Source organism: Nomia melanderi, chromosome 3, assembly GCF_051020985.1.
Source record: "Nomia melanderi isolate GNS246 chromosome 3, iyNomMela1, whole genome shotgun sequence".
NCBI lineage: Eukaryota > Metazoa > Arthropoda > Insecta > Hymenoptera > Halictidae > Nomia > Nomia melanderi.
Window position 1 is genome coordinate 16,195,914 of NC_135001.1, and position 25,030 is coordinate 16,220,943.

Consider the following 25,030-nt stretch of genomic DNA (forward strand, 5'->3'; position numbering starts at 1 on the left):
GTTCCCCTATGTTTAATATGTAAAAATATACAGGCTAGGTTATAGTCGTTAGTACAGTTAAAAAATTCTACATTCTTTTTAGCCTCGAGCACGGGATGCAGTCAAATCGTCCTCGGAATTGTGATCTACCGATCGAAAAACGAGTCGCGAACCCGAGAACGCGAGTGAAACGTCATGCTCGATTATCGTCGATCGAATATTTGCTCGACAAAGTGGAAAATCTGCCAGCAGTCGTAACTGTGTGTACGTGTCCATGTTTGTCTGCTATCCTCTTTCTCTCTTCCTCTCTTTCTCTCTTACTCTCTTTCTCTCTCTCTCACTCTCTTTCATTCGCGCTCTCTCTCTCTCTCTCTCTCTCTCTTTCTCTCCCCACTCCTTCTCTCTGTTTCTTTCTCCCTCTCACTCTCTCTTTCTGTTTGTGTTGCGTGTATGTATGCATGTCTCCTAAGAAACGAAGACTCGGAAAGCTTAAAACGCGCTAAATCATCGTCATTCGTTTCTTACTCTTCTTTCTTCTTCGGGAGAAGGTGAAAACAAATGATTGCGCGCTATCGAAAATATTGCACGCTCTAGCTAATTCTCACTAACGCGCCAAGTAAAACCGATCGAATTAGCACGTTCCTCTCGCGATATACAACTCCTCCAACTTTCCTTGCCGAACAAATGAAGTAAGGCGCGAATGTTCTTTTTTGCGTTCTTATTATAAAATAAGGTGTTCATTTGTTTAAGATACTTAACACGTTCAATACCGCACGATTTCATAGAGCGAAATACACGAAACGGAAAGAATGAAATGTTAAACCATTCGGTTGGATTGTATTATTATTGTTGCACGTTTATCTAGATGAATCTCAGCGCATTAGGTAGCATTATTTGTAATGTAGAAATGTTTTCAAATAATCATCGTTTCGTTGAGTGTTCTACGGTAATTCGATTTTGTTGGGGGTCACCGGTGAACCCTGCGGCATTCAAGGTGTTAATATATTTCGCAAAATGTATAGATTTTAGCTAGACAGAAGTATCTCGAAAATGTTTGCACATGAAATCCGCGATGCAAATCATATAAGAAATGTCTGTTAAATATTCGTTTGATAGATTTTATTCTATTTCATTTGTAATTGCACGAGATCGAAGTGATCAGATTGAATAAAGGAAAAAATAATTAAAGTTTCGAACGGAGAGGAGTCTATTCACACTCAGAAGAAAATCTATTGAACAAAAATGTTAGGAATCAGGTCGTTTAAAAAGGTTGGTTTCTATTAGATCGCTCAAAAGAAATATCCATTAGGTAAGATAGAAAAAATACTTCGATTTGCTGATATCTATGAAAGTTCAATTGAAATTAACAAATTTAAGCCGTCACTTAATACGTTTTGTTTCATGTGTTAGATACGGAATACAAGAGATCATTAATTTCAAAGAATTTTCCGAACAGGAAAGTCGATATGGAACAAATTTATAAAATAGAATTTGCTAGCAAATTTCTTTTATTGGTAAATGGTCGAGTGATCTGATGTGCTTTTCAATTATAAAGCCGAATTGAAATTGTTTGAATTTGATGAAATTTAGTGAGTCCGTCGATCGAAAGGTAACTAAATGTTCGTTCGTTACCACGCGATAATAACATATAAAGAAAGAATCGGGTCTTCAGGATTGTTGAAAGAAGAATGTAACTAAGGAATAATTTTAAAATACTAACAGATCCTTCGAAATATCCTGCCAAAAATTTCAAATAATAATACAACATATGCTAATACATCATACGCACTTCCTTCGTCATCCTGTCCTTTATATACGATTCATCGAATTCAATGTTAACACGCTAAATTATCTAAACCATTGAAACGTATAATGAGAAAAACCATTTGTCCGGTACGGTATTCCATTCGCGTTGCCTTCGGTACACTAGCGACACATCGAAAAAACGATTCCGACTAGAAACCACTACAGATTTTTTCCTACACATCTCATGATCTACAATCATGATCTTTAATTGCACTGTTTGTCGAGATCTCAAAGAGCGAGTTGTGTATGTAAATCAGTCTCAAAATAAGTTGCACGCTTTTGTGATATAGAAAACTTTATTATTCTCTCTCTCTCTCTCTCTCTCTCTCTCTCTCTCTCTCTCTCTCTCTCTCTCTCTCTCTCTCTCTCTTTCTCTCTCCCTCTCGTATCTTATTTTTCTCTTTTTATTCAACGGACGACAGCTGCTCGATAGACGCGCGATCACAAACGTTCATTCAGCTTAACGCTAGAACTACCGAGCGGTTAAATTGACTTTTCGAAATTTCTGTATAGAAACTTCAAGAGCACATTTATTGAGACTTTCATTGATTTATAATTCAGTTTGCGTATTACTAAATCAATTTCTTGAATAATTTCTTAGAGAAACGTCTGTTATCTTTTTAACCCTTTGCACTCGAATGCCATGCTGGAGATGATAATTCAAACTTTTTATAGAACTCGTATATCATGCTAGAGCTGAAACAATAATTTACTCTAAAACACGTACGTCGCGTTGGAAATGGTTTGAAAAAGTGCCACCCTTTGAAAGATTATAAATATTAAATCTCATAATAATAATAATAATAATAATAATAAATAAAATAAATATAGAATGTCGAATTCTACCGCTGTAACTTACTCCAATACATCCCCATAAAAATAAATACAAGTTTATACCCAACAGCATTGAAAATAGAGTGCGAAAGGTCATTTTGACCCGTCCGGTAGTTTTAGTATTAAGCCTGCCAGGATTCTCTGAGAACGAAGCTATACAGTGAAATCGATCTATGCATAATAATTAGTACGAATATTGTTGCGCGCACGAGCTAAGCACAGTAAAATCTTTGTCAAGCGTTAGAAAACTATTGGGAAAACGTGCAACGAAATTCCACACTTTTTTTTCTGGACGGTATGACCTGGGCGTGACTATTCTCCTCCATCTTTAGGCGGTCGCTAACTCTCTCACCTATCCCTCGTACGTATCCCTCACAACTGTCGTCAGTTCGGAAAAACACTAAGCAATTGTTCGCAACGGCACTTCCAAATATATTTAAACCACTCGTTTAATATCCTATCTCGAACTCTGGGGATCTTCCGCTCGTAGAATGTATCATTACTCAACAGCTTTCTAAAATCGGAAATCTTCGTCTAATCTCGTTCCCTTTGTCAGTCCAACACAAAGAAGCAAGGGAACAGCCTGTGCCTTCAAGAATCATGTAACGTGAAACTAATTCGATGAAAATATTATATTTCCTCGGTATTTACTCTTTGCACTGTCAGTATATCGAAAATTATTGAAGTAGACAATGTTGTCGTAAATGTAGCACGTGTTCAAAGATTAAGTTCGCTAAGAGGGCAGGATCACCGTCACTTCAGTACGTAGAGGAACTGATAATGGTTCTGCGATTCATACGGAATTTCCTGGGACGATTATATCGGAAAACTATTGTCTTGGGAACATAAAAAATTTGCTAAAAATATTCGTCAAGTCGCGATCGGAAACCTTCGAGCGCGACTTGGTTTTAACTCCTTGTCTTATGATATCTTTTACAATTGTCGATAAAACTTCTTCATCATTAATAATTGATTAGAAAAAGAAAGATATGCTTATTCTGTCTCCACGTTTATTTTAAAGATTAACGATTGATAATAGGGAAATAATGTTTAATGTATTTAATTTATATTAAAAAGAGGTAAATAACATTCAGATTTGTCGAATTTAATTTAAGATGTTCATCATGAGTCCGACACAGTAATACAAGGGGTTGAAAAGTTTCCGGGATTTCCTTCGTTCGGTGATTTGAACGAGCCTCGCAACCATTTTGTACGAAGGAGCCACTTGTTAACCAACTGTTGCACTCTGAGCAGGCGCCGAAGGGGCACATTACAATTTGCAGGAACCGAGCCACTCCCATCGAGCCTAGTTCTCTTATGTTGCTTCGTAAGAGAGAAATCATATCGTTTGCGTCATCATAGAAAATCGATGCGAACTTTTAGGAATTTGCAAGATGTAACTAATTGAAAGAAAATGATTGCTGGTCGTCGTTAAAAGTCCAGCCGCGGAATTTGTTACGTACGTTTACCGATCAGTGAACGATCACTTCTATATCCTAATATTGTCTTTTGCTACGATAGTCGATTCGTGTTCGAAGTGAAAATGGATTTGGAAGATTCATCGTTGGCACAATATATTCTGTATCGTACATGCTGCTTCGAAAATACTGGTTCAATTGGTTCAACCCTTTGCGTCCTGGCGGTACTGAAGTACCATTGTCATTGAAATCCTTCTATCAATGAAACGTGCTCGGACTTTTTCAAAATTTAGTGTAATTTCACTTGACGCACTATTACATGATCGTGAAAACTATTTATACTTAGCGTGTGTCATTTAAAGAGCCTCGAAGTATTTCAGACAAAGGCAGCAGAAAGATATGAAAATAGTTCAGGACATAAAAGGTTAAGTAGCGTATCTCCCTTCCGAAAACTATTGAAAGTACTGTTTCATTCTTTTGTACATATTAACCCCTTCAGACATGAATATTGTTTAATCAAATTAAAAATATTTTACTGTTAGTCTTGTTAGTTTGTGGATGACATATAAGCTTACGTGCAGTAAATGAGCACAATGAAGTTGTTGGCCAATTATTGGCGAAACAAATTCACAATTCTTTATTTTAAGCTCAAGATATCGGATAATTCGTCATTTTTGATGCACGTCGAGTCTGAAGGAATTAAAATTGCCTGTTTACTGTGCTCCACGATCTCTCGATTCATGACAATTATATTATGCCCCCGTGCTTCAGTGGAAACCTGTTTCGTTGAGTCTCTGATGATTTCACGTTTTTTTCTAAAATACAATGAACACCCGACAACAGGACGAAAATATAAGCTAAATTAACTGAACACGAAACAATTGAATTTTTCGCTTGATCGCTCGATTTATTGATTCCGATAAGTTAGATTCTTTAGTAATTACTAGAATCAAACAATTTTCATTTTTCTTTTAAGGAACGTATATTTCTTACTTTCATCCTAACTTTCATCTAAAATAAAGAAGTACTTTTTACAATGTTAAAATATTAAGATATTACAACGAAAGATATTAAAATTTCATTACGCCTCTTGAGCAATCCATAATCATTCAATTTTGACGTAGGACTAAAATCCGCCAGTATCGTACAAGGATCCGCTGTAGTTGCACAAAATATATCGATAATATGTCAGATGTTAAAGAAGTGACATTGGACGAACAACTGTAAGAAGTAAGAAGCACCGAACTCGATATAAGATAGAAAATATGAGCAAAAAAGAAAGAAGCATTCAAAAGTGTCCAAATTGTATCATATATATATATATATTCAAATTACTTATATACCGACCGAGGCAAATAATCGAGCAGCAAAGTTACTCGAAGTTTCACTGGCGCCCTAAATTCCTTCTAACGTTTTCTTCATTTTCCTTTTTTTTTGAGATCCATCGTAGTATTTCAAATAGTCATGATGTTTTACCCGCGCGGCTGTATTATAAGAAGTATGCTTTCGGTTTACATTTAATTTTAGAGTCGACTTTCAATCATTATGTATATATACGTATGTACTTATATATATATTTTTGTATTTATATATAAGTATATATATTTGTTCTATTTCGTATATTATTTCGGTCTTACGCACTAGAAGTTTAAAGTTAAAAACTTATCGTTTTGGCGATTAATTATTTAAAATATGTTCTGTTTGTTTAATAACGTTTAGTGTTTTTTTATCCTCCTCCTCTCTCTCTCTCTCTCTCTCTTTCTTTCTCTCTCTCTCTCCCTCTCTCTCTCCCCATTTCCCTCAGCTCTTTCTTTCCCTTTCTCTACCAACCCTCTTTTCACGTGTACCACACGGCCCATCTCAATATCTTTTAATTAATATCCCTAACTCAATCATATACGCGCACGATATATAATATTTATATTTTTCATCGTCCTTCAACACTTGTAAGTGTATCCTCCGTGTCTCCATGTTCTGCCTTTCTCTCCCTCTTTCTCACCACTCCCTGCTCTCTCACTCTCACTTTCTGTCTCTCTTTCGTTCCTTGGTATAAGAGTGGATTATACTGCATAATTTGTTATACTTCATTTTTTTTCTGTTTATAACCTTACATGTTAGCGATAACCATAGTAATTGTTTATGCATATCATTCGCTTATACGCCTAGATGGCACGCTATATAAAACTATGCTATATGCAAATTTTATTCTCGTCAATGTTCTCTAGTTTTAAATGTTTCACGCGAGAGTTATGTATATGCACATTCATTCCTGTATATATATACTCGTGTATATAGGTATGCTTGTATATATAAATACCACACAGTTTCTCACGCTCTCTCTCTCTCTCTCTCTCTCTCTCTCTCTCTCTCTCTCTCGCTCTCTCTCTCTCTCTCTCTCTCGCTCTCTCGCTCTCTCGCGTTCTCTCGCTCTCTCGCTCTCTCTCTCTCTCTCTCTCTCGCTCTCTCGCTCTCTCGCGTTCTCTCGCTCTCTCGCTCTCTCGCTCTCTCTCTCGCTCTCTCGCTCTCTCGCTCTCTCTCTCGCTCTCTCTCTCTCTCGCTCTCACGTTCTCTCTCTTCTTTTCTTTAAACCTTATTTACGTTCCTCGCGTCGTACAATTTAATTTCCCACTTTTCTCCATTTCCGTCTTTTCGCTATGTGGCCTAACTACTTTCTCTAAACGTAAGATTTGTAGCGACTTCCTGGGGTCGATTCGTGACGTGTAGCTATATCATGGCGCGAAGATATTGTCGGCCGACCTGACGGTTTGTCCACGACGCCGCGATTCCAGATAAATACGTTCGACCGGTCCCATCGTTTCCGATTCAAAAGAACGTCGAACGGAACCGGAAGTCCCAATCAGCGTGGAACCGTTTCGAAGTTACCCCAAGGGAGGGTATCCTGGTCAACGAAAATTTGTCCGTGACCGTTTCTCCTCTCCTCTGATCCGTTTCTGTACACTCTCCTCGTGTCGTGTCTTTCGCATGGAATTTCGTGTGCGGTCTCTCTCACTTTTTCATTTCGTGAATAACCGCGAAATTCGATTTCTCCCGCAGGCATATCCTCATTCGTTTCGCTAATCGTTCATGAAGACCGCGCGAGGAACGGAAAGAAAAGACTGATCGTCGTCTGATGATATTCCGAAAATGAAAACGCGATCGCTGACTTGACCGACGTCACGAATCGACTCGATTCGTAACGTGCCGATATTTCCTGTTGAACAATTCCCGAGTATGCATATACTCGTTTAACGGTGTCGATTAGTGCTTGCTATTTCCTTTTGTTCGTTTTCTTATTTTCCTCTCTTCTCTTCTCTTTTCCTTTCTTTTCTTTACTTTTCTCTGTTGTATTTCAAGTCGTCACACGTTTATGCGTCTGCAAGGTATCGACACGACGTTCCAATCGCGGTCGGTCTCAAAGAAACACCGGTACATCGAGTCTCGACTAAATTCAAATGAAACGAACGCTTCGGAGGGCTTGCCTCGTGACGATGAAATTCTTGATAACGTTCGCTGTGCGCGTGTACTCGTACTTGGAGAATTAATACGGGAACGACAGGTAGAGGAAAAGATTGTCGTTAACCCTTGTGCACTGGTAAATGTATTGCGTTAATATTTCTTTTTAAATCACATCTCGAATCATGTCGATATTAAATCAAAGGAACAAATTTGTCTGAAAACTACGGATGTTTATTAAAATGTGTATTTTTGAGATTAAATACTTTTTCATTCAGAGAACCTCGATCGCTATAATTGCACCAGATTAATGAAATAGCATTAATTTTTCTGAGATTTCATTGTAATAGATAAATATAAGCTAGATTCAAATTTATTGATATACTTGTGTATTCACAGATATTTCTATAACAAAATAAAATATAAAAATGAGATGAGAAATTGAGAACCATGGCAATAGACAATATTAAATAACTATAAATAATGTAAGATAGTAAGATCGTAAAATGCAACTTGATAAAAATGGGATAGCAAAGTAGAATAAATAATATATACAATAGTTAGTACTATATAAAATGAAAGAAAAAAGATTTTTTTATAACTAATTTCAGTACATGTATTTAGTAAAGGTTATAGTACAAGTTTTGTAAAAAGGTAGAAATGAGATAGTATAATTAGATATAAAGGAGGCAAATAGTAAAATACTCTAAATAGTAAATAATTAGTATTATATAAAACGGAATGTTTTATATAATATGTAGGTAATACTAATATATGTATATATATATTTTATAAAAGTAGTTATAAAAGACTAGAATGAAATACTGCGAAAATAAAACAAAAATTATGGCGAAAGGCAAAATTTTATTCCTCGGGTGGAATTCATTCGAACGGTGCACGAGGGTTAACCAAATTTCTTCCGTAGATCGAGATGATAGTCGCAGTCAAATTTAGAGGGAAAAATGGGGTCTAATTGACTGCGATCCATAGAAGAACAAATAGAGTTAGAATTCCAATGATCGTCCTGCAATTGCGAAGGGGAAACTCTACATATAATTCTCTCTCCCGCCTTTTTTAACGACAACAAACTCGCAATGGCCTCAAAACTTCGCACAGTGGAAGAAGACTTTTTGTATTCTTGATGACAGGAAACTAAGCTAGTATATCGCAAGCATGTACAATGCGAATCGTTGAACCTCTGAACTCTATCTTATACTTCCGACCGGCCGTTTCCCTGCGCACAGTTTCCCTCGTTAGTGTTGAGCTTTGGCTATCCTTAGTTTCTCATTTTTACCACCACCGTTCAGAGGAAGAAAGAGGAATAGCAATAAGCTAGAACAACAGAACAAAACGGAGCTATCGCTTTGTGCGAAACGAGAGTTTATGGAGGGTCAATGTATTTCCCCTGGTAGATGACAGAATTCATTCAGTTCATGTTGATCCTCTAGTTTGCACGACACTATTTTTCTTCCTCTTCGATCGTACGTTAGTTAGCCAATGAGAACGAAAGCGACATTACTTCGACTGTTTGTGCTGTTCCGAGTGGCGCGACGTTAACGAGGGAGAACTGTACTTACAAAAAGCCTTGTTCTTCTGAATGTTTTCCCTTTCGTAACAGCAGACATCGTTGGTCCAAGACGGGTACCGTGAAATTGAACCGAGCAAACGTGAGAACATAAACCGTGTTTCTGTAATAGTGAATCGGTTATGTAAACGAAGTGATTGTTTCAAAAGTGTCTGACGTACTGAACGGTAGAATTAGGGAACGCGTTGTTTCAATGTCAGAAAGTATGATTGGTCCCGGATAGTCGATCGAAATATGGCCGGGTAAATATACATGCTACCGTAATATTTTTTCTCTCGTTTTCTTTTTTTTGTTCTCCGCTTTTGATTTTCGTACCTACGACTCGAATAAACGTACTGCGTAATTTTAGATGACCAACGACTCTACCAACAATCGTGCACCGATTCTATTTTATTTAATACAATCGTAAGGAAAAAGACATCGATTTGGTACGTTAGAAAAAACCGAATTTCTCGCATTGTTCTTGCGATCACGCATAAGCGTACCTGAAGGAATTGACATCGGTCGGCTTGAACTTGTCTAAAGTAACGCCGATTCTTATCTCGTCTCTCTCTTTTTTTTTATTTATATGCTTTTCCGTTTTTTTTCTTCTTTGAATCGTTGAATAACTGCGAATCTAAGTTTTAGATTTACGTTCTCGACTAATTTCCTAGTTTGCTCCACTTCTTATTTGGCGTTACATGCGCGCGCATAAGAGTGTCGGGAAAAGCGAATGTGGCTCGTCTCAACCGGGTGAAAAATGTACAAAAAAGCCGAAGGAACGCAGAAAAGGGAAGGAAGAACGAGGATGTTGACTCGCCTGACGCTTCGATGATCAACGTGTACAGTTTCTCTCACGTCTCGTATTCGATTCTAAATAATCGAAGGTTTGTGTCCGTTTGAACAGCAATTTGGTGACATTGAAACGATAACCTAACGTTTGTTCGCTTGCTGTAACTAGACCGCGGAATTTCATGAGTTTAGAACGCTTGTTAGAACGGAACCTGAATCCTTTCAAATCGGAAATGTTCACTTTCGGGAATTGTTTTGTAAGAAGTTTCAGCAGAATTTGCTAGAGTTTAATTTTAAATGTGGTTTATTGAAATTACTTGGTTACTGTGATGCGAGTTTACAGAAACTTCGACAGTCTAGCTACAATGAAATGATCATCTTCGTGAATTACATACTTTTCAAATTAGTTAGATCTTCAAAGCTTGTTTATCGTAAGTGTGATAATCATACAAATTTTCGTATAGAATTATAAAATATGACCCGAGGACACGGATACATAGTTTCTTTTTAAAACCGTAACGACGACGATGATGATGAAAATCGTATTCGGAATCTGCAAGTTGGAGTGAGATTGCGCTTACTTAAAACTTAGATTACAGTACAGATCATTCGAGTAATGTTGTTTTCTACGCTTGAAATTTTGTGCGGGTACGTAATTAAATTGGATTTTATGCAATTAAGTGCGGAACGAATATTTTTACCAAAACTTGAAACAATTTCCATATTAATTAAAGACAGATCTTTATTCAACTTGAATTTTTCGTAATTGCTTGTAGTGCTTTACAGTTTTTAGAATACAATAGTACTTTACAATAAAAACATGATAACTCGGATAATATTTGCAGCCAGTATTCACAAAAGATGATTTTTCCAATTCTGCACGCTCGCAAAGCGTTTTCTCCTTGAAATTCAAAGGACAATACATTTAGTGACGTGTTTTTTTACGCACCAAAGATAAATAAATTTAATATTTAGTTATAAAGCTAAAAGAACTGATGAGTGTTATCCGTGAATTAATATTTTATTGTACAAATCGTATGCTTATGTTTTACATTGATATAAAATTAAACGATATTTTATTACAGAATAGAATAATAATTGCTTGTAAGTAAAGTAGTATACGTATTGAAGCAACTATTTTCCAAGAAGCTAATTGTTTGTTTGATTTAGTTATAGGTAATCAGAGCTAGACATAATTTCGAAGAAAGGCAATTTAAAAACTATTTAAAACAGAGTGTTCATAGATTCATTAAACATTTTTATTTTGTCTATAAGAGATATATGTATATATATATATTTTCTGTTTACTTTCATTTTAATCATTTTTCATAAATAATGAAACAAGTTACTCAAATTTTGTTTTATCCTTACTTAAAACATTTGAGTTTTAGAGCAATTTAATTATGTCTAGACACAAGGAAACTATATTCGAAAATGACCCACGCCATGAAATACCGTATATCGACTAAAATACTACCTCAAGTAGCAATATTTTAAATTATTCGAATCGAACAAAAATATTTCGAACTAACAGCCCCGTTACTTACGATACCTTCAAATGAAACACTATTTAAAAAATGTATTAAAACAAACAAGATGTTCTGTTTTGTTGAATAATTCGTTACAACAAATGATCGCTTCCAAATTTAGGTAAACAATTTGATCTAAACTATCCTATTTATTTGACAATAACGATTGAATGCTTACTATTTGAAAGAATATTTTACTTAGCACTGATTGCGACCCATTATTCGAACCCTGAACATCTCTGTCTTCCTGAGCTTGTCTCCGTTCCAATTTCGCGTGTGGCAGGTGATCATTGCGCCCGAATAGAGCACGACAGAATGGAAAAGCCCATTAAGCGAATGGCTCCGTACTGTATTCTAAGTCTGAGGTTTAATATTCATATAGTTAAAGGTAGTACAATTAGTTAAATGTTTAGCTCTGCTCGCCCCTCGTGTCGGAAAATGCGTGTGTACTATAGTTTCATGTATATACTCGTGTACACCAAGTGTCGTAGTGTGAGTGCGTACTCTCGTGCAATCGTATGCGTGTACCAATGTGTCTGTAATATGTAAAGATGGCGTGTGTATGCCTTTGTATGCGTGTATGTTTATGTATGTCTCTGCGTGTGCGCGTTTGTGTGTGTGTTTGTGTGTGCGTGTGCGTGGGTGTGTGTGTGTGCACATATGCCTTTAGTTCAGTTTCGTGGACGCGATGTGTACATGTATTTACGTTTTTTTTTCTTCAACTCTTGTTGCTAGTTCTTTACAAGTTACGCAAATAATTGCAAAAACATACCCTGTTTCCTAGTATCACCGACACCACGGCTACCGGATATCAGGTCGCGGCGCGCGTGACTTGAATCCAATGTAATTCCACAAAAATGGATCGATGACACACGTTTTATAGCTGTGTCGCGAGAGGGTTGATAAAATTCATTTTCTGCCATTCTGTGCAAGTGCGCGATGGTAAGTGCTAGTATGTCTATATGAGATGTTTGATCGTTAATTATTGTTATCATTAACATTACTTCTTTATTATTAATATTTTTTTGTTTTATTTATTATTCGGATCACCGTGTAATCGAGAGCGGAGGATATTCATTCCCGTTTCCCATCGAATCTTCGTGCGTGTCCTTCTTTGTTGATTTCATCTTGCGGCCACCATGAAATTACCAGGAAACTCTCGGTACGCTCCTAGAGATCGCGGTAACACAACGTACGCAAACGTGAAATGGAATCGACAGGCGCCGCATGTTTCCGTTCCTTTCGTTTTTTTTTCAGTTTTTTTTTTGGCATTTTTCCGGGTAATTTTTATGGTTGGCGACAATTCAGCATGGATGTTATTGGACAACGACGACCACGAGTACCGATTTCATGTTTCAACGAACTTTTTAGCAATAAAGGATTGAAACTGGAGAATTCGCTAAGCGAGAAATGTCCATAAGTTCAATCTGTTTGAGAAATGAAATAGAACATTCGATACTCGAGTGACTCTCGTTCAATTAGCAAGCAGCGAATTCGTCTCGGCAATACATCACGTCATGTAAAAATAAATTCGAAGCTGATCCTCACAGATTATTATTAATTATTTATCTTCTTTAATCTCCTTAGAGCTAAGAATACTTATTATTTCCCTCTGCTCCCATTAAGTCTCCTTTATTTCTCATAGTAAGATGCGTACTACTTCGTTCGTAGCAAAAAACTTTGTTGGATAAAATAGTTGTATTATTATTATTATTATTATTATTATTATTATTATTATTATTAGTATTAGTATTATTATTAGTATTATTATTAGTATTAGTATTATTATTTTTTTTGGTTTGTTTACAATCGTCGTTATCATCGTATTTATATTTATAATATGTGTACATTTATATTTATATGAATTTATTAGTTTTATCCATTAGGGTAGTTGTGTTCCATGATATTTGCTATTAGTTACTGTTACACATTAAAAAGCTTAGATCATAGTGATATTATCAATTGGTGCTTGCATACAAGCTTCACTAGTATACATGTCTTTCTCTTTCTGACTCTTTTTACTCTCATAGTATCTGTTCGAGCGGTATGCGCGTGGATCTAAATGTGTACGTGTTTGTATGTGTGTGCGTGTGTATTCCTATATGTGATCACTTCGGCGGCCTAACATTTCCTTCCTCGAAATTGTTTCGTATAGATGCGTGTTGTTCCAATTGGATCGATTGAAATTACTAAAACAACAGCAGGCATTTCGTTTAACCCCTTAAGGCTGGGTTCACGTGTCAATCTTGGATCAAACAGATTATCAGCACAAAAACAGAGAACGATGTGAATTAATTGGAAATTGAATTTCTATTAGAATTTATATTATACTTCAATAAATTGAAAGTTAGTCGTGCCTAAGGTGAGTCCAGTACGTAAGGGGTTAATTGCCCAACAATTCCATTCAAATGATAGGGATGCTTCACGCGGAACTGAAACGTCGGGAACAACAGAATCGAAGATTTCAAATGTATCGATTTTGAAGATCGCAATCGAATGTACATGACGCGTGTAAATGGGAAAGACGTCAGTGAGCAATTGCTTAAAAATGTTTCACCTTCCAGGCGTCAGTACTAAACGAAAATCTCTGACTATGATTCACGATCCGTTGATCATTGCCTCGATCAATGACACGCTACATCCGTGACGTAGTATGCCTGCCAGTAGCGACGATACCAACAAGTAACGCTACTTGGGCAAACGGAACGCGAGACTAGCAGGCTAGGAGTTCTTGCTCGATCAAATAAAAACTCGTAATATTAATAAATCCCATCGCGAATTTGTTACTTACAGCGCAATAATAAAATCGCAACGCAAATTTACTACCTACAGCACAATAGTAAATCGCATCGCTAATTCACTAATCCCACGAGTTTATATTTTACGGCGCAAGAGGCCATTGATCAACGGTCTGTGGAACATGGGAACTCGCAGACGATCGTCTGGCCGAGTCTGATTCGCTACAGTAGAGCCTCGATAGTTCCAACCTCGACGGCCAGCACGCGAATCTCACCAGTTGCATCCAGTCGACAGACGGTAGATGTGATGATCTTAGTTACGAACAAATGAAATGACGAAGCGATAGTAGAAGGGAAAGCGTGGATTTCAGTGATCAGAAGTCGCAGGTCCGATTTAGCTACCATGTTAATGGCATGTACCTTGACACTCGCGCGACTACCGAGGTCCCACTGTAATCGTCTTTGCCGGACGTGTACCGTGGAGCCGTTCTACACGATGTCACGGAAAATGAAACACCGATCCGTGTCTGAATTACTTTTACACCCTCGTGTCCGCGCTACGACCGACCGGCAGGCACGGTGTTCGCGTGTTCCTGGGTTCCAGATCGCGATTGCTCTTATAGTTTGTTATCGACGGATCGACAAACACGTGATCGCGTTTAACGCTAAGGTCGCTCTCCGTCTCCTGTGACCGCTCGATGGACACGCTGTGCGAATTTGATACTTTCCCCAGCCAATGTTTCTCTACGCCTACTCTCTCATTTGCGTTTTCTCTTGTTTTCTCTTCCCTTTCTTTCTTCTTTATTTCTTCCCTTCTTTTTTCCCTTTTTTCCCATCGAATCGTGATTCTTCTCAATGTACGATCGATCTCGACACGCATTCGTTGTCGCGATATCTTTTATAACGCGATAGGTTCCTTTAGACCCGCGCAGGTACAACGTGGCAAAGATTACTCTCGCATTCAACAAGGTCGTTAGAGTAGAATTCTAGTTGTTCCGAAACGTCGCGAGCACTGTTGTGCTCGCATTCTCAATACCATCGGTCCTGTGTATACACATACATATACACACGTATATGCGTGTAAATCCTAGTGTATACGTGTGTATGCATGTATAGAGAAACAAGTTGTAGCGTCTTAAAAATAACAAGAATATTTACCGCGTTGTATAAATTATATGTACGTATCATGATGTATCGTTATTAGTATTATTATTATTTGTTATTATTATTAGTATTAATATTATTATTAGCGTTATTATTATTAGTGTTATTATTATAAATTAGTTATTAGTATTAATTGATTTTTCATATAATATAATAGTGTTTTATATCGTCAATAATTAGCAAGCTATTCGAGCTTGTTAGGGGAGAGGAATTTATAGCACACCCCACCTTCAACTTACTTCTATTAACGCTGTATTTAGTTTTCGAATGTGTTCGTGTATGTATAAGTTAAATTACAATAGTGCTGCTGGCATGATTCATGTGTACGAGTGTTCGTGAACAAACAACGAATTCATGAACGGATAAACATGCGATCGTCTGTGCATTTGAAATGGGCACGTCGATTCTCCGATGCTTTCAGCATTTTCAACTGTGATCCGCCCTTTTCTACGTTCTCAAGTATCTTCATTTACAAAGAAAAATAATAAATCTTTCTTTGATGCCATTAACATCTCCATTACATTGTTAAAGACATTTTAATTTCATTTCCATCGGTAAAGTTTCTAAACGGCAGCCACCATTATGGCCACTGAAGTTGCGTAAGTGGATGGTGCATTAGTTGTTAAATGCACTTCTTACAGGAAAACTAAAAATGTTTAATATACATTCTCGGTGAATATTACTTGGAATCTAAAGTTTAAACAAACATCTGTTTACAAATTGATTTTGAAACTGAAGAACTTTATACTTTGCATGCGGATCCAGAAAAACAGAGAATCAGATCAGTGCTCCTGTAACAAATGAACAGCACGTGATGCAAGGAAAAATGTTGCCTGCCCCTGATATATGCGTACATTATTTATGCACGTATATGTGAACATACAAACGTACAAATAAATAGGTACGCGAATATGCACACATATACACGCACGCAGGAGATGTACGCATATATTTGTTCACTTATCCATATACTCATGTGTAGCATTATATTCATTTGAATAGCGTATAAATTTACGATAGCTTTTAGTCGCGTTATAAACTGCGCCAGACTAGAGCCGGTCCTTCCCATTCTCCGTCCCTCGAAGTAGTAGTTTTCATTTTCTTCCGCTTTTTTTTTTAAACGTTAATTCACCTAAATCATAATAATTTACTAAGTTTCTAGTTCCTTTCTTGTCAATCAATACATGTATATACTGATAATGTATGTTATATACATACATATATACATATATTCATTTCTATGAATATAGTGTATATTCATTTCATTTATAATTATATTTCATATTTATAGTATTTATATTTATATATATATATTTATATATATATATTTATATATTTATATATTTATATACTTCATCTTCAATAATTCATATTTAAATATTTATATATAGAATAGTTGTTGGTACTTTGGTTGATTATTTCTGCTAGATCAGAGTTTTTCCTCTCCGTTCCATCGCTCGCCTACGCTAGTTGTCTCTACCATACGCGATGTATTTGGTTTTCTCTCATTTTTTTTTCTTAAATCAACCCCCGTTCCATGCCCCTGCATCCCCGCTTGCTCTATCCATGGCTGTCCCTTCTGTGTCTGGCCTTCCGTCCGCGATCGTCACTCGCATCGAAACTACTTTTTATGCGTTCGACCGGGCACCGCTCGCTAAACGTCCGAATGTTTCGTTTATCGTGCTAGGTAGATGCGCTCGATCGGGCGAGCACCCTCCGCCCGCTGTTTCTCACGGAATCGTGATTAGCGGTAGGCAAAAATGTTGTGATCTCGTGCCAGTTATCAGCGCGACATGTGTTCGTCTGGCTCTTTTTCTCAAGGGGATTCGAGGATTCCCCGACCGTTCGAGATTCGTGTACATATTGCACAAAACGAGAAACCGTAACAAAAAAAAAAACAAACAAGGAACGATATCCGTAAACATATTAGCTACTCGATGGCTGTAGACTAGATCGTAACAATTAGGTTACAACTGCGAATCATTAATAGACTGCGGATTTTTCTGCAAACGTTCTTTTCTTTGTGTTGTTCCCTAAATGTGGCGATTAAACCTGATTTCGATCATTGTTACATTAATCATATGTGAATGAAACTGTAGCTACGCAACGTTAGTTAACGTATAATTATATAAACACTAGAACCACCGGATTATTAAAGTGATACATTTCTGGTTCCTTCTGTCAAGGCTATTGGAAAGACGGACGCTTTTCTGAGAAAGTGTTAAATGAATTGATTTGGATACATTAAAGCTGAAGTATAAGTGAATTTCGATTTCATTCATTTCGATTCCAATGTATCCTTATAAATTGTACAATAAGATAGCGAACAGTCGATGCTGCTACTCGACAGTTCTAGTGTTACGTTAATTTAAATATTTATGCGAGGGAAGTCAAGAATTGGATAAAATATTCATCGTACTTAACTTTCAACATTCGCATGTCTCGTAAATTCATAAAATCCGCAGTCTAATCGTAAGTACAGAAATACTATGTAAGAAGATATTCATTGTACCGTAGATGAACGGCTTCATCGTAATATCAAGAAACAGCCGCCAAAACAAGAGAAAATCGTAATTACTTCGATATTTCGGTTAGAATTAATTCTCGTAAGTATTTAAGTACTTCGTTCAATTTTGAATCGCTACTTAATTGAACCGACAAACGATCAGACTATTATCCCTCCGCCTGGATAACGTACATGACAAAGTAAACAAGAAATAAATAAATATCTTATCAGAATATATACTCGATACGTAATATAATAAAAAAGAAACAAAAATGACTAGACGTGGACTAGGTAAGTAGAATTAGAGGAAAGTAAACCTGTGCATTGAACCGGTCCAGATGATCTCCCGTTTCTTTCGACGTTGAAAAAGAATTCGGTCTTACCAATGTCGCCGCCATTTTCGCCTTCTCTCTACTCGCGTTTGTTTGTTTGGATAATCACAGCCTAATTGACATTTCTCGGGCGATGCGTGTCCGGTCAATCGAAAAATCAGAAGGACTTGAATGAACTGTTCGAGGTCACCAGGATTGAAAAAGCGACAGGACCTCGATCCATTTCGATCGCGAAGCATTGCGATCCGCTCGGATGATCCTTCGTCAGCAAAAGAAATCACGGCCGGAATATCGCACGCTTGTTTCGCACACAATGTGAATGGTAATCGATTATCGTGATCGTAGTAATAATGATGATGGCGATGACAAGGGTAACAATAATAATGAGCTCTACGCACACGTAAAACGAGCGCTGTGACGTGGACGACCGGACTTCAAGATTCAACTTCGCTTTTTTCTTTGCCACGGCACCGACGATTCTGTTTAAATATCATATATAAAAAAAGAATATATAAGTAATATACAAGAATATATATAAGTAAGAAGAACCGATAACCCGCGAATGTCGGGTCGGCACTGATTCCATGTTGTCACATGTGTACGTATATTATGTGAGTGTTCTTCCGCATGCGCGCTCGAATTATGCACGGTGTATGCAGGTAAACGTGTATTCTCTTACGTCTTTGTTCGTACCGTAGCTTCGTGTTTTAGAAATGTTTTTCTCTTCTTGTTTTGTTTGTAGACGTTGCGTAAGACGAGCACCCTGTATATGTGATTGACAAGTTTGCGTTTAAGTTAGACTGCGAATACTGCGTCTTGTCCGAGGACCGTCCCAACACGGGAACGGTCGTAATGATTGCGCTGTAATCGGATATTAACAGCGATCGGCGCGTTCCTTGGCTAAAGCTGAGAGAGTTTCTGCTAGACTCAACGTTTTAGTTTCTTTATCCTTCATGTCCGAAATGAAAGCCAGCGAAGTTGCTCGTGAACCGAATTCTTTGTCCGTTTCTCCATGAGTCCGAAGAGTTCCGTCTCTTTCGCTCTCCCTGGATCAAGATACTGGTTTAATAGTTAACTTTTCAACGGTCGCCATGCCGTTGTCTCAGGAACTAAGAGTGTTCTTCAGCGATTATTGGAAGGTCACCCGTCTTGAACGTTTTATAATTATTTAAACTAGGACTAAACGTGTCATCGGAATGATAATCTGAACGAGAGACACCAGGCTCTATCTTGACTAGGCTTCGCGGATGATCAGACCTTTTCGGATCGCGCCGGGACACCTTAGGTTAAAGATGGATCGTTACTTGATACTGTTCACGTTTGGCAGTATGGTTCGAGAATGAAAGAAAGGAAAAGATGCGTAGAAGATCGAAGAAGAGATAGTTGGGCGCGAAGAGGAGTGTGAAGTGATAACCGTTTCTCGGCGGACGATTCTATTTGGTCTGAACATTCGAGAGCGTGGAAGCGTGCATCATACTCGTTTTTTTTTTTTAGTATTTCGTACTGAGTTCAGCTCTGGACATCCGATGCTCTTAGCATCAGCCTCTTCGTTCTCGCCATGTGAATGCAGGCGAAGTTGCTTTACCTGACTCCTAATTTTTATCGTCTAATTAATTGTCTAACTAGTGTACTAGATTATTATAGTGGAGAGCGTTGTAACGGTGATTTAAACTCGTCACTTCTGATCGTCGAGCGTTCAATGAGCCCGTGTTCTTGTACGACATCTGCAAACAGAAATTTTTTATCCTTATTAATTATTATTATTATTACTATTACTATTATTATTATTACTGTCATCATTATTAATATTATTATTGTATATAATTAAAACGTTTTACATTAAAAAGTTGTTCTGACTTTCTTTCATATATTTTAGAAATTTAATATTTAGAAGAAAGAATTTTTACAGAAGTAATAATAAATTTTTAGCTAACATATGATAGGTGCAAACTAAAAATTTCTTTTATACATTAAACATATTTGAAATAACGCAACAATGACACCACTCATTAGAGACTTCGATTTTCTACTGTTGAATAGATTTCTATTATCTAGTTTCTGTTTTACTTATATATTCATACAATTACAAGCATTAATTTATCACTATGACATTAAAAATAATCAAATGAGGCAAATTTGTATTAAAAAGTTACAATTTAGAAATTATTCAAGTAAAAATCATACATATACTACAAAGAAAAGTTAAAGAAAAGTTACTAGTTAAAGAAAATAGTAAATAATGTTTTTTTCCACTACATCAAAATTAATTACTAAAATAGACGAATATCTACGTCTATATCTAGTATTATATAGTTATGTCATATTGATATTATCTTTCAATATTACCAATATTATTTACGACTACTTACAAGACAAAAAAATTGTGTTTAAATTATATAGTACACGATAATAAAGGAACAAAATTTCTCAGTTCTTTTCTAGAAAGATTCTTCAATTATGTATCGATAATTGTTTTCGTTCCACGTAATGTACAATGTATGTGCTAAATGAAGTATTGAAGGTATGCTAAACGAAGAAGAATTTTTGAAACATACTCTGTAGGTTATGATGTACGGTGCATATCGTCCAGTTTCTCTAAGCTAGGACTTTGGTTAGTATGGCCGGCTTGCGTCCTTGGGCCTTTTTAACTGGACTTTCAAACGTTTCATCCCTATCTGGAAGCCGTTCATTGATTGAATTGCTGCTTGCGCGCTTGCTGGATTGTCGTACGACACGAAACCTGTAAGAAACGAATAATAAAACTGATAATGAGTGCAGAACGAGATTTTGGCTCAAACGTGTAGGTACATATTATTCCTTAAAAACACTTGAAAGAGAATGACACATATGTATATTATAAAAGCTTGGAAACAACATGAATATTTTATTAAACGGTATATTATTTTGTAATCTGAGGAAAGGGCGAAAAAAAATCTGTTTTTATTGGGAAAGTAACGGTTCACATTATATACGGACCACGATAAATGGAACTATTGCGGATGTATTGTTAGCCAAGAGTGGGTGCTTAAAACTACGATAAAAATATAAATGAGACATTTGAAACGTCAATGAGAGTCTGAAAAACATTAATGCTACAATATGCCATTGTAGGATTTCATTATTATCGTCTATGGTACAAAGAATATTCGAATTTTCGGAGATTACTGGAGGAGAAAATTTGTTCAATTTCAGACAAGTTTCAAATATTGTTTCAATGAAAACATTTCTACGTTTGTATCTTCTTTTTAGTTACTATTTAATGCCATGTCTATTAAATAACAATACCGATGATACTCAATACGAATCATCCGTTAGATAATTTATGTTTCTAGCAATTTATAAAAATAAGATCAGTGTTTATTAAATGTTACATTCTTCACAATTTTCTCGTGTTTCTTATCGGAAAATATAAGTGCATCGGTCTGAAATGACGGATTCTTATGTATGCAATTATTTCGTCTTCTTTTGTATTGGATTTCATACTTTTGTTCTTTAGAGGTTTCAATTCAAGACAATTAATTGGTGCGACAGCTACATTTGTCCAGTTTTCTTTCTATTTGTCGGTTTTCGATACTATGGTTATAACCACTTCGTTTGCTGCTTATCACTTCTTTCTTTTACATGTATCTCTATGTATGAAAATATTTAATTGGGTATGAAAAAAATCTCCGGGTATGTTTTATTCGATATACTGTTTGTGTTATTCTGATATTTAGATATTTAGATACTGCAATTCATACGTGGTTGGCAACCCGTTAGTACAGAATAAATTTGATAATTATCATTTGTAATTATTCTTATCAATAACTATTTGTAATTATTTTATCAATAATATTTTATTAATTATTAAATTAAACCAATAAGTATGCCTACAACTATGTAGGGGTGGATTTAGTGAATTAGCCCTATTCTAATATACTTTTATTCTTACACATTTGAATAACAGATTTCTGCGGTATTCAACTATAGACTTTTAGAAATTATAATGACCTTAATAACATAAATTTCGTTTTTGTCACGAATTTGAAAGCATCAGTGTTTCACGGCGTTTCCTTTAACTGGATACATTAAAATACCTCACCAGAGATTCAAGTTTTCAAAATAATGTTTTTACAAAAGTTAATTGATTCGAAAGGCGACATTATAAAGCGTTAATTATTTTTTCGCAAGTCGAGTAGTATGAGATATTTGGAGATCAACTTCGATTTTTTTAAATGGAACCACGTAATTGTGAGTGCATAAATTGATTTATCTGAGCATTTTCTATCAAAAAATATTAACTGTTTATATAGAAAAATCATTAGCACAGAAGATGTTTTGATTCAAATGTTGTCATTTCGTACGGTTGAAATTTGAAGGAGAGAAAAATGAGTCAGTGTCTTTGATTTAGTCGATATAACCATCTAAGGATTGAATAAATAATTACACATGACTACTGATGATCTGACTAATTCACAATATTCATCTCATTAGACGTTACCACACTGTGGACATAAAAGGACAAGCTTTCATTTAGAAAAATAAACTTTGATATCACTCCCATAATTTTGTCTACAGAAATATTTTATATCGTCTAATAGTTTATGTCGAATTATACGTTTTCCTATGTTCCTCAACTATTAAGCAGGCAGGTGAAATTTTTTAACGTTAGTGCTCGGGTAGGGAATGCAACACCGTATAGTGAACAAAGGTTTGTGAGCGTAAGAAATGAGAAAGTTTTGCCTCAATGATCGGAGTAATCTACTATTGCTAGCACGTTCAACAGTTTGTGGTTGTATTACATTTATAGTTATCTGTTGCAAATATTTCCGTCTGACCAATTTAATATCACGGTTATTCGCGAAAAATATAACTTGTAAATTTACGTTAGGAAAATGAAAACTTTTACGAAAATAAAAATTTAAGTTAAGGAAATGAGAAGGTAGACAGATATGTTGACGGGGGGAAATTTATAAATAGAAATTTGGGCTTTCTAGATAAATACGAATGCTTAAATGTTCGAAAGTGGTTTAATGTTATAATTCTTTGCACTCTGAATTTCTTTTGCATGTTTTCCTCAATCACTCTGTATTATTACGATATTTTATTTGAAATGCACTTTGAAGAATAGATAGTTTGTGGAGAGCAGTGCAAACGATTTATATTATTAATAATATTGAAAATAACATAATAATATAATCTATTTTAATATCTTGACAAGGTAGCACACCTGGGAATAAAACTGATGCCGAGTTACTCTCGACATAGGAGCGCAAAGGGTTAATATGTTAGAGGTTTCTCTAATTCTTAATTTTTTCATCTTTATTTCATTGTTCTTGTATTATTCAAGATCGATAGATAATCCTGCCCTGTATGTTTTTTTACTGGATTTTAAAACTTGCTTCAATTTAGTCATAAACTTTTAACAGTATAATATTAGAATTTTTACAACCTTGGTTCTTTTATACAATGTATACTTAAATAATACGTGCCAGTGAGCATAAACTGATTTCTTATGAAAAGTAAGCAAAGAATGCAGAATAAAACTTTTTCATTCGGTGTTCAGTTTACAGGAATATCAAGTTTGGAAATACTGTACGTGTTATATACCTACGGTCAGTTACGAGAAAGTGGAGCAACTTAGAACGGTTAACCTATTTGTAGACAATATCGGTATGAATTTAACTGTTTGAATGCTTAAGAATTTTCCTGAATGTATGTTAAAAATTAAATTAATTAAATGAAGTAAAGTATTTACTCCTTACTGTTTGTAAAAATAATAAAACGTTAATAATTTACTTTATTGCGACATACATATAAGAATAATTTATAATTTATGTATTATCAAAAATCATACTTGATACGAATACGACCGTTCACAATCAATGAGAAATGATAATAATAAGCAACAATGCGATCGCACTCTCTTGCATTTAAAAGAGGTATGTACCAGAATCAAGAGAGATCAAGAATACTTCACCAACAATACTTTATTCTCAATGATAAAAATTCATTGCAAAAGACTTCGTATTACTATCTGTATCGGTTCATTTTATTCTGATTAGGTACAATTGGTTAAAATAGAGTTCTCTACAATAACGAATAATTGATCTGTTATTATTAACAGTATTATTAACAGTATTTTTCTGTTTTTTTCTTAAGTTTAGTAACTCTAAAATATCGTATAGGTATTATATACAAATAGAAGAAGCGTTAAATAAAACAAATTAACCTTTTAAGTCATAACGGCTTCTCGAAAACCAAGCCTAGCATGAAAAAATGTTAGTCTGTATTTTTCTTCATAAGAAATCATTGCATACCGTTTGTACATGTTACTCGGCTGGGTACTGTATATATTAATAAATAATCGTTATTTTTATTGCCGTTTTGTACAATTTGTTTCACCATAGTTTGAAATCCTTCTTTATTTCGAGTTTATATTTTGGAATCGCGCATGACGCTACAATATTTATTCTAACAATAAATTGTTCTAATGAAGTATTAATTTGATGTGCATTAATTATTGCTGGTTATTTTAATAACGAGGTATTTACGTTAGTTATTCGCCGGCATTCAATCCAGTTTGTGAGTTCAGGAAATATCAGTTGGTTGATGCCCTGAATGAAATTCAGTTAGAATATTATTATATAAATCAGATATTGCATTCAGTGTTACTAGGATTACACATAATTGAATTAACAGCATCATACATGTGATTAGCAATACTGAAATGTGTTAGATTGAAAGTATTTAGTAGGTAGAATTAGATCACAGATTTATTTCTTAACTATGATCGATACAACTACTTTGTCATGAATAATTTATTAAGAAAAAGAACAAAATAATAAGCATACTCTCTATCAATCTTTACTCCAAAGTATAATAATTGATAACAGAACACTAATACTTAATTTGAACATTCATGTTTGTTAAATT

General features: G+C 35.5%; 1 protein-coding gene across 15 annotated transcripts in view; it reads right to left on the reverse strand.

Annotated features, from left to right (window-relative positions):
* Positions 1 to 6,657: 6,657 nt before the first annotated feature.
* The window catches only part of bru3 (CUGBP Elav-like family member bruno 3), a 975,444-nt gene continuing 957,071 nt past the window's right edge, over positions 6,658 to 25,030 (reverse strand). For all 15 annotated transcript variants that reach the window (XM_031982254.2, XM_031982259.2, XM_031982256.2 and 12 more), the window contains 2 exons: positions 20,671 to 20,855; positions 6,658 to 19,839 (listed from right to left, as the gene is read on the reverse strand). In XM_031982254.2, the coding sequence (XP_031838114.1) occupies positions 20,728 to 20,855 (128 nt within the window). In that variant the 3' untranslated portion in view covers positions 6,658 to 19,839; positions 20,671 to 20,727. The remainder of the gene's footprint in view (positions 19,840 to 20,670; positions 20,856 to 25,030) is intronic.